Source organism: Dryobates pubescens, chromosome 4 (assembly GCF_014839835.1).
Source record: "Dryobates pubescens isolate bDryPub1 chromosome 4, bDryPub1.pri, whole genome shotgun sequence".
In the NCBI taxonomy this organism is placed as follows: Eukaryota; Metazoa; Chordata; class Aves; order Piciformes; family Picidae; genus Dryobates; species Dryobates pubescens.
Window position 1 is genome coordinate 5,180,306 of NC_071615.1, and position 9,422 is coordinate 5,189,727.

The following is a 9,422-nucleotide window of genomic DNA, read 5'->3' on the forward strand; positions in this document are numbered from 1 at the left end:
TGCAAATCTGTCTTCTTTTGTCTTCTGGCAGGTTTGACCCAACTGCATCCCTGGATTTCTTGTGGGCCTGCATTCACATTCCTCGGATCTGGCAGGGAAGGGACCAAAGAACTCCTCAGGTAGTGGTTCAGTTCTTCCAAGATTCCTCTCTGGATGGAGTCAGAGGCAATGCTTTCACAATGCCTGATCTTTTTTTTCAGCCACCAAGAGGTGGCTGAAGTGATGCAGGTGCAGCATGCCAAGCCTGCTGCCTGTACCTCAGCTGGTACTTAGCTGCTTTGCTATGTTACATATTACAGTGGCAATTACCAGTCCAAAAAGCTGATATGACACACATAAGTTTGCCCACTTGGCATTTCCTCTGCAGCAGTTGCCACAGTATCTGCTAAAAGATCCAAGCACGAGGCTACAGTGGTGAGCAAGCTAAAACTTACAAAGAAAAGGAGTTGCACCTCTTCTCCACAGAAGAATTTATTTGATTTGGTGACTGAACCACAGTTTCTGACCCATCACACAGGCTGGGATGGGAGTAAATGAGTTCAGAAGTGAAGAGGTAGAGAGGTTTGATTTGGGCCTGTAATGCATGCTTCCAGAGCTATAGATGGGACTGGATGGGGTGCTTGGTGCCATGGTTTAGTTGATTAGATAGTGTTGGGTGATAGGTTGGACTCAGTAATCTCAACAGTCTCTTCCAACCTGGTTCGGTTTGGTTTGGTTCTGTTCTGTTCTGTTCTATTCTATTCTATTCTATTCTATTCTATTCTATTCTATTCTATTCTATTCTATTCTGTTCTACTCTATTATATTCTGTTCTATTCTATTCTATTCTATTCTATTCTGTTCTGTTCTATTCTACTCTATTATATTCTGTTCTATTCTATTCTATTCTATTCTATTCTGTTCTATTCTACTCTATTATATTCTGTTCTATTCTATTCTATTCTATTCTATTCTATTCTATTCTATTCTATTCTATTCTATATGGGGCAGTTCTTAAGTCTAATTCTAGGAGATGTCCATTCCAGCTGGGGAAGGTGTGACTGGAAGGAACTAAGGCTGTAGGGGTTTGGTGTGGATTCATTCTGGACGTCTTCTTGCGTTACAGAAGCGCCGCGAGGAATTTGTGCTTCACCTAAAAGCATCGGAATTGATCAGCATGGTGGAGCTGATCCTGGCTGAAGCAGAAACCAGATACCAGAGCACCGACGAGGCCTCCTGCACACTCATCCAGTCTCGGCTGCCTTTGTTGCTCAGTTGTTCTCATGGGGACCTGGAAAGCATAAAAAAAGTCACAGAGTATCTGACCGGCTGCATCCAGCAGTGGGGGAGCAGGTGGGGCTGCACACGGGGAGCACTGTCTACCCTAGTTGTAGTTACTTGTGCCTGGGCAACCAGGTAGCAATGGCATTTGCCACCATGTCTTCATTAAGAGTATTGTGATGCAGAGCCTGCATGAAAAGTGCACACTATTTGCCCAGGGGTTTAGGGGAGGAAGAAGTCATTGTGAGCCGGGGTTTAGTTGGCATGAGGTGTTAGGTAATAGGTTGGACTTGATGATCTCTGAAGTATCAGTTTAGGAAGGATGTTGACTTGCTGGAACAAGTCCAGAGAAGAGCAACAAAGTTGGTGAGGGGTTTGGAACATAAGCCCTACGAGGAGAGGCTGAGGGAGCTGGGGTTGCTTAGCCTGGAGAAGAGACTGAGGGGTGACCTTATTACTCTCTACAGCTACCTGAAGGGAGGTTGTAGACAGACGGATGTTGGTCTCTTCTCCCAGGCAGCCAGTACCAGAACAAGAGGACACAGTCTCAGGCTGCGCCAGGGGAGGTTCAGGCTAGATGTTAGGAAAAAGTTCTATACAGAAAGAGTGATTGCCCATTGGAATGGGCTGCCTGGGGAGGTGGTGGAGTCGCCATCACTGGAGGTTTTCAGGGGAAGACTTGATGGGGTGCTTGATGCCATGGGTTAGTTGTTTAGGTGGTGTTGGATTGGTTGATGGGTTGGACACGATGATCTTGAAGGTCTCTTCCAACCTGGTTTATTCTATGTATATGTATTTTCCAACCTGGTTGATTCTGTGATTTTAAGTGGTGCTTGAACTGGGAGGGTGACTTGAAAAGTGAACTTTGAGGGCCCTTTTGCTTTTAAGTCTTCAAGATTAAATGCTTGCCCTGGGGTTTTTTTTGTTTGGTTGGTTTTTTTCTCCTTTAAGGCAATGGTTATTTTTAATTACTAACTCCTACCATGGGGTTTCTTGTCTGCTCATCCCTTGAATCACTGCTCATAATGATTCCTGCTTCTGACCCTTATGATTCCTCTCAGAGCTGAATGAAACTTTAGATTGATTCCTGACAGTCATGCTAGCACAGTGGGAAGAACAGGAAGATGGTATAGTTGTGGCAGTGAAATAAACTGACCCATTTCTAAGCTTGCTTGTGGTGGTATTAGAAAACAGTAACCTCAGCTGCATTGTGCTGCTTCCCAGTACAGACTGTATCAGGGACCTGTGGAGGGCAAGGTGTATAGAGAACAGGCTGGCTGGTCTCAACAGTCATTCTTCTGACTGCTCTTCCAGTTGGGATGGGGATGACAGTAGCATGTGCAGTAACTCTTCACTGGAGATGTAAGCAGAGCTTTATTCTCCTGTGCCCCTCTCTAACTGTGGTTTTCTAACTCCACATGGCCTAACAGTGGATCCCCACAGACTGTGGATGGATCCCTGCAGACTTATGATTTGAGTAGTCCAAAAGAAGCAAAGACTAAACAAAGCTACTGATGGCTTCTACGTGGTCTGTTTGCCATATGCAAGAAGGCTGTAACTACTGTGGGATGTTTGCTGGTTGAGCTGATGCAGTAACCAGTGGCTGATCTCTCTCTTTTGTCTTCAGCTCTGTGGGAAAATGCTGTCAGGACCTTCTGCTTCAGATATACCTGCAGCTTCCTGAGCTCCTTGTGCCTTTGCCTGAGATGCTTCTCACCAGTGAAGGAGCCAGAGACAGCAGCACTTGCAAGGTAAACTTTAAGGCACAGAACAGCCCTTTTCCTGTTGTTAACCCTGAGTGGATGCTACCTTGATACTCAGTCTGAAAGGACAGGACTGGCCAAAGCTTCCTGGGTTGCTTTGGTTTCTTCACCTTGTTCATCTGTGGCCCTTTCACTGCCTGCATCCTCAGGAACAGAGTTCAGATGTGGTTTATTTTGCAGTGTCCTTCTATAAAATAGCACAAGCTCCAAAGCCTTCTGTGAAGCACTAGTGTGCAGGTGTCTGATCCTGCTTTGATGTCTGTAGGGACTGTGGACTTCAGATCCTGTGCCAGCTGCTGGATCTGCTCACAGATTCTACCTGAAAGTAATTTGTTAACCCCCTCTACGGCTGGAAAGGAATTGGGAAGCACTGCTGAAGTGACAGAAGCTTCGTTATGCTTTGACTTCTTAACTGTTTACTCATTACCTTTCTTCCAGCTCGATGCCCTGGTTCACAGATTCATTAACCTCCTCGCAGACACCAGTGACTCCAAGTCATCAGAAAGCCGTGTGTGGGATGCCAACATGGCCTGCAGGAAGCTAGCTGTGGCTCATCCCATCCTGCTCCTTAGGTATCCCTCCCTCCTTTCACATGCTGTGTTGCTGGAATTCATTGACAAGCATCCACCCTTGTCCTAGAAGGGGAACAAACTTGCACCAGTCATGATGATGGCAGAATCCATAGAATCATAGAATCAATAAGGTTGGAAAAGACCTCTAAGATCATCAAGTCCAACCTGTCACCCAAGACCTCATGACTACTAAATCATGGCACCAAGTGCCACATCCAGACCCCACTTGGATGGGTACTCCACCACCTCCCTGGGCAGCACATTCCAACGGCTAACAACTCTCTCTGTGAAGAACTTCCTCCTCACCTCGAGCCTAAACTTTCCATGTTTGTGTAAAAAAACCAAGAGAAAGGGCAGCAAAGTCATAAAGTCACAGAATTGTAGTCATCTCTCTTCCAGTCAGGCAGCATCTCTTCTGGCTCTGTGTCTGTCCAGAAACAGTCACCTGGGATTTGGAGACCAGAGATCTGAACGTGGGTGAAAAATGGGGCTTGCTGATTCTACATGGGCAACAGGGATCAAATCCAGAAGAGAGGATAAGGGATGTTTCCCAGGGGCTGAGGTGTAACAACATGTAACTGTTTCTAGGCAGCTGTTTCTAGAGCTGGGGTTTCTTCTGTTCGGTGTTTCAGGCACTTGCCGATGATTGCCGCACTGCTGCATGGCCGCGTTCACCTCAATTTCCAGGAGTTCAGGCAACAGAACCACTTGACCTTCTTCATCCACGTCCTGGGGATCTTGGAGCTTCTGCAGCCGCAGGTCTTCCAGAACGAGCACCAGGCGGCACTATGGGATTGTCTCCTGTCTTTCATCCGTCTGCTGCTGGTAGGAAAGTGCCCCCTCCCTCTCCGTGTGCAGGCTGCCCGCCGCTAGGTGGAGAAGCTCCTGTAGAATAGGGCCAGCCCGTTGGAAGGGAAGGCCTTCACATACCTAAGAACAAAAAAAAGTGTGTCAAGTACCTTGGAGAGCTTAAAGAGAAGGCAGGAGATCAGGAAACTGCTCCCTTGTGCCAAGGGTGTAGGACAGGGCAGTGCATGACTGCATTTGGTTGTTAACTCATCTCCATCCTTTCTCAGAACTACAGGAAATCCTCGCGGCACCTGGCTGCCTTCATCAGCAAGTTTGTCCAGTTCATCCACAAGTACATCACCTGCAATGCCCAGGCAGCTGTCTCCTTCTTGCAGAAGCACTCAGATCCACTCCAGTAAGCTTCCTTTCTCCAGTTAGCCCATGGTTAGCTCACAGAGAGCTTGCACAGTCAGGCTGCCAGGAGCCAAGCAGACAGAAGACAGCAACAGGATGTGACAAAGCAGTTATTAATACAGCACTTTTCCACCCCTAGCTCCCTCAAGTCTCTCTTTCATAGGTGAAAACCTACTCATGTAACGGCCTAAATGTCCTGCTGAGGCATTCTAGTGCCCTGCAGTCATTTTCAGAGGGCCAGCAGGAGGGTCTTTTCCCTCTGTAGTGGCTGCTGGGTCCCACCTGCAGTTGATGGGGGAAAATGCATTTGAGTTGCAGTTACAATGAAAGGAAAAGTCTTGTTTCTGCTTCCAAGGAATTCTTTGGTTTAGTGTAGATACATTTGCTGGTTTTTGTCCTCATGCCCTCATTGCTATTGAAAGCTAAACTCACCATCTCTTCCCCCAGTGATTTATCATCAGATAACAGTGACCTAGCAATGCTGAAGTCTCTCCTGGCTGGGCTGAGTCTCCCTAGTAAGAGTGGCAACTTGGACAGGGGCTCTGATGAGGAGAAGGATGGTGAGTCTGACTGTGGGGAAGGGTTATTCCAGCTGGTGAAGCTGCAGTAGGTTTTGGAACCCAGATGCTTTGATGGGCTGTGTGCTGTGCTTGCTTCTTGTAGCAGCTCAGTGGAAGAGTATTTAAAGTGGAGAATGGCTCTCATGCACTCCTCAGTACCTGGGATGGGTTAATCTATTTCCTGTCAGTGGTATCACTACTGGAGCAGAAGAACAGCTCTTCACAAGGGAGAGTTTCGTTGTTGTGGATTTTGCCTTCCTCAGCCACACTTAAGGATTGAACTCTCAGGAGTCCCTAAGATTACATCCACTTCTCTGCTGTTTACATGGGAAAATCATAGAATCATAGAATTGTTAGGGCTGGAAGGGACCTCAGGGATCATTTACTTCTAGCCCCACTGCCATGGGCAGGGACACTTTCTACTAGACCAGGTTGCCCAGAGCCACATCCAGCCTGGTCTTAAAAACTTCCAGGGATGGGGACTCCACCGGCTCCTAGGGCAACCTGTTCCAGTGCCTCTCCACCCTTGTGGCAAAGAACTTCTGCCCAACATCTAATCTAAACCTACCCTCCTCTAGCTGGAATCCATTGAGTATTGCAGCATCTTGGGAAGGTTCCTTCTCTTTGTGTCAGCTGAGGGGTAGCAGAGGGTGCAGTGGAGGCCAGAGACAAGACGAGAGCCAGGAACTGTGTTACAGTATTGTACAAGATTGCTGGTCAGCTCATGATGCACCACTGTGGTAGAGAATGCTGGGCCAGTCTCCCTGTTAGAACCACAGAGACTGCCAGAAGTGACCTTTCCCTCTCTCTCCCCAGATGAACCAGCAGCTGGCTCTCTGCCCCTCGTCAGTGTGTCTCTCTTCACTCCTCTCACTCCTGCCGAAATGGCTCCGTACATGAGGAGGCTCTCCCGAGGCCAAACGGTTGAGGGTAAGCAAGGACCTGCAGAGCTGTACAGAGACACAGGGCAAATGCAGACATATGCCAACTTATCTGCTAGCTACAGGCTAGTTTCCTGTTTCAGTTTTGTGTTTGGAAGTCTCCAGCAGTGAGGATGTGGCTTTGTTTTGGATGGACTTGTCCACAACCTTCTGTGATTCGGTGACAGAGGCTTCCTATGATGCTCTTATCGCTTAGCTCAGCGGTGCTGCAAATGCCTCTGCTTTGGGGCTCTTCGAGGGTCGCCTAAGTGCTCTGGGAGATAGTATGAGTAATTCAGGGAGAGCTGCAGTTCATGTTGAGCCAGGTCTGGAGTGCTGATAGCAATGCCTTCTTTAATGATGGCAAAATAGCAAACTGACAAGAGGCAGGGTGTTGTTAGAAATGCCCCAACGGCCTTCGGGGAAGAAAATCTTGTTAACCCTGCCTATGGGAGCAGCATGCTGCTTCTCCAGAGATCTCCTGAAAGCACAGGAGCCCACTGTTCACACCCAAGTTCTGGTATGGGGGTGACAGTTTTCCTTCCACACTAGAAACACAGGGAGAAAATCCTGCCTGGACACTTATTTTTAGAAGAGGCTTTCTGTGAAGATGTTTTAGTTACAGAAGAAGGTGTTCTGGACTTGAAACCTCACACCCCACTCCACTCCAGCTCCTGCCTATGGCAGGACCATTGTAGTTTATGAAAACTGATGTGCCAGGAATATTAAAATCATAAATTATAACAAGGACAGTGCTGGTGACCTGTGTCTGGGCAGGCTGGGATGTGCTGTTCCTGTTACATGACCTACCTGTTCACATCCTTTTTTGAAGAACTGCTTCTGTTACTCTAGCTCTGTGGGCAGCTGGGAAAAGACTGCTTGGGAGATTAGATCTGTAGGGAAAGAGGAAAAAGATCCCTTGCTGGATCAGTGAACTTCAGTCACTGCTTTCCTTTCAACATGTGTCTCCCACCAGACATCCTGGAGGTGCTGACAGACATCGATGAGATGTCCAGGAGGAGGCCAGAAATTCTCTCCTTTTTTGCTGTGAGTATTAGTGTCTCAAACTGCCACTGTAAGGGTGAGATTGTTTTCACCAGTGTTGTCCAGCCAGCTCAAGTACTCCCCTTTGCTTTTTCTGTGTGGTTGTTGCAGCCTGTCAGCAAATCTATCTTCAGTTAGGCCTTCTGGCAGGGGACAGTTAATTCCCTGCCACCTTCTCACTGCTGCGTGCGGATTCTGCCGTCACCTACTTTAGCTGCTCTTTATGGCAGAGGAAGAGTTAGCCCTCTCTCCTCTTCCCAGTATTGGGGCAAAGAAAGAGCAGAGCAGCTCTGCTGAAAACACTGGAGCCTAGGGAAGACTCAGCTGTCCCACGTGGAATAAGATTACAGAAGGGTGCTCTAAACTGTTCAAATCCTTCTTACAAAGAGGGATTTCTGGGCTCAGCCAGTACCTGCTGGGTGTGTGCTGGGCTTGAATGGTGCTGGAAGGGCAGTAATGCAGGTCTGAACAGTTTGTGCTCCCTGGATGGCTCTGTGATTCTAGTTTGTACATCTTCCTTCAGACCAACCTACAGAAGCTGATGAGTTCTTCAGAGGAGTCTTGCCGAAACCTGGCTTTCAGCCTGGCTTTGCGCTCCATTCAGAACAACCCCAGGTGAGGACCCCTGCAACTTAGGCTGTCCTGAGTCACTGATGGGCACAGGCTGTCCATCTTGCATGCCTGTTGATGGTGATCTGGACTGTACTGACACTATCATCTTTTTACTTCCAGCATTGCTGCAGACTTCCTTCCCACCTTCATGTACTGCCTTGGCAGCCGAGACTTTGAGGTGGTGCAGACAGCACTGAGGAACCTGCCTGAATACACCCTCCTTTGCCAAGGTGAGCTGTTATCTACCACCTTTGGTGCATGCTTGGCCTCACAAAGGTCAAAGCTGGGTTCTTGTGCTTCCCTGGGAAGTTGCCACGGGTCAGTGTTGCCTAGACCAGGCCATCAAACATGCAGGTGGATCTGTATCAGTAGTAGCTTTGGTGTGAGGATCACAGGGCAGACTTGTCAGAGAGTCAGGGAAGGCTTTCTTGCAGTAGATTTTGGAAGGAGAGAATTCTTTGCACAGCTGCAGATGTTCATCCCAGTGTTTGTTGGTGGATTGTTCCTGCCTGCATGTTGGAGCTCTTGGGGCAGTCCTCATGCTGTCTTTCCCTTCCCTTTCACAGAGCACGCAGCAGTGTTGCTGCACAGGGCCTTCCTGGTGGGGATGTACGGCCAGATCGACACCAGCTCGCAGATTTCAGAGGCCTTGAAGATTCTGCACATGGAGGCCATGATATGAACATGAGTCATATTTATTAATGGAATTGCACTCATCACCTGCAGTGAAGCCCTGTAAGAAGATGGTGTACTTCAACCCACGTGCTGGAGGATCAAAGAGGTGGTGTAGCCAGCCAGACTGTGCTGGAGAAGGAGGCTGTGCTGACTGAAGATCCGAAGGGGGCAAGGATCAATCTGTCCGGCTAAGACACCGTTGTTGTGGGAGAAAAATCTCCTGACCATTGTGCCAAACAGGGACCACTTCCTTCCTGGGGTCTTGGGGCAGTGGCTGTCAGTTTGTTGTTTAGTTTTTATGTCTCTCCAAGAAGACAGAGCTGCTGGGAGAGCAGAAGGGAGCGCCCGTCCTTGCACTTGAAGTCTGCACTCTCTGTGTGGGAGGGAACACGCAGGTCTGTGCAGGGGGAGAGAGAGGCCACTTTTGTTTTCTGGGGGTGGGTGTTTGAGTTTTTTTCCCCTTTTTTAATTAAAATTCTCTTTGTTTCTATTGTGCCTTTCTCTGCTTTGTGCTGCCTGGGTTGCAGCTTGACATCCCTCTCTCCCTGCTCTTCAGCCTCTTGTTAGGTTTAGACAAATCTGTCTCCGTGGCCAAGTGCTCCCAGAGCCTTTTACAGGCTATGCAGGAAGTGGAGGCAGTTTAGAAGGGTCATTGGGGTATCATGGATGAATTTGGTCAGGGCCAGCTGCTGACAGGACAACTTTTAAGAGGTTCCTTGGAAAACTTTTCTTTAAACAACAAATAAAGCAGACTTCTTGCTGTATCTGCAAACATCCAGCAGCTGGCCACTGTCACAGTGGAGTCTTGGTACA

The 9,422-nt window shown here is 48.2% G+C and overlaps 1 protein-coding gene across 1 annotated transcript in view; it reads left to right on the top strand.

Annotated features, from left to right (window-relative positions):
• The window catches only part of INTS1 (integrator complex subunit 1), a 32,417-nt gene extending 22,995 nt beyond the window's left edge, over positions 1–9,422 (top strand). Inside the window, exons 36-47 of the mRNA XM_054180239.1 lie at positions 32–119; positions 1,106–1,332; positions 2,888–3,011; positions 3,462–3,595; positions 4,228–4,420; positions 4,672–4,799; positions 5,246–5,358; positions 6,175–6,288; positions 7,255–7,325; positions 7,846–7,937; positions 8,055–8,164; positions 8,501–9,422. Coding sequence (XP_054036214.1) covers positions 32–119; positions 1,106–1,332; positions 2,888–3,011; positions 3,462–3,595; positions 4,228–4,420; positions 4,672–4,799; positions 5,246–5,358; positions 6,175–6,288; positions 7,255–7,325; positions 7,846–7,937; positions 8,055–8,164; positions 8,501–8,616 — 1,510 coding nt within the window. The 3' untranslated portion in view covers positions 8,617–9,422. The remainder of the gene's footprint in view (positions 1–31; positions 120–1,105; positions 1,333–2,887; positions 3,012–3,461; positions 3,596–4,227; positions 4,421–4,671; positions 4,800–5,245; positions 5,359–6,174; positions 6,289–7,254; positions 7,326–7,845; positions 7,938–8,054; positions 8,165–8,500) is intronic.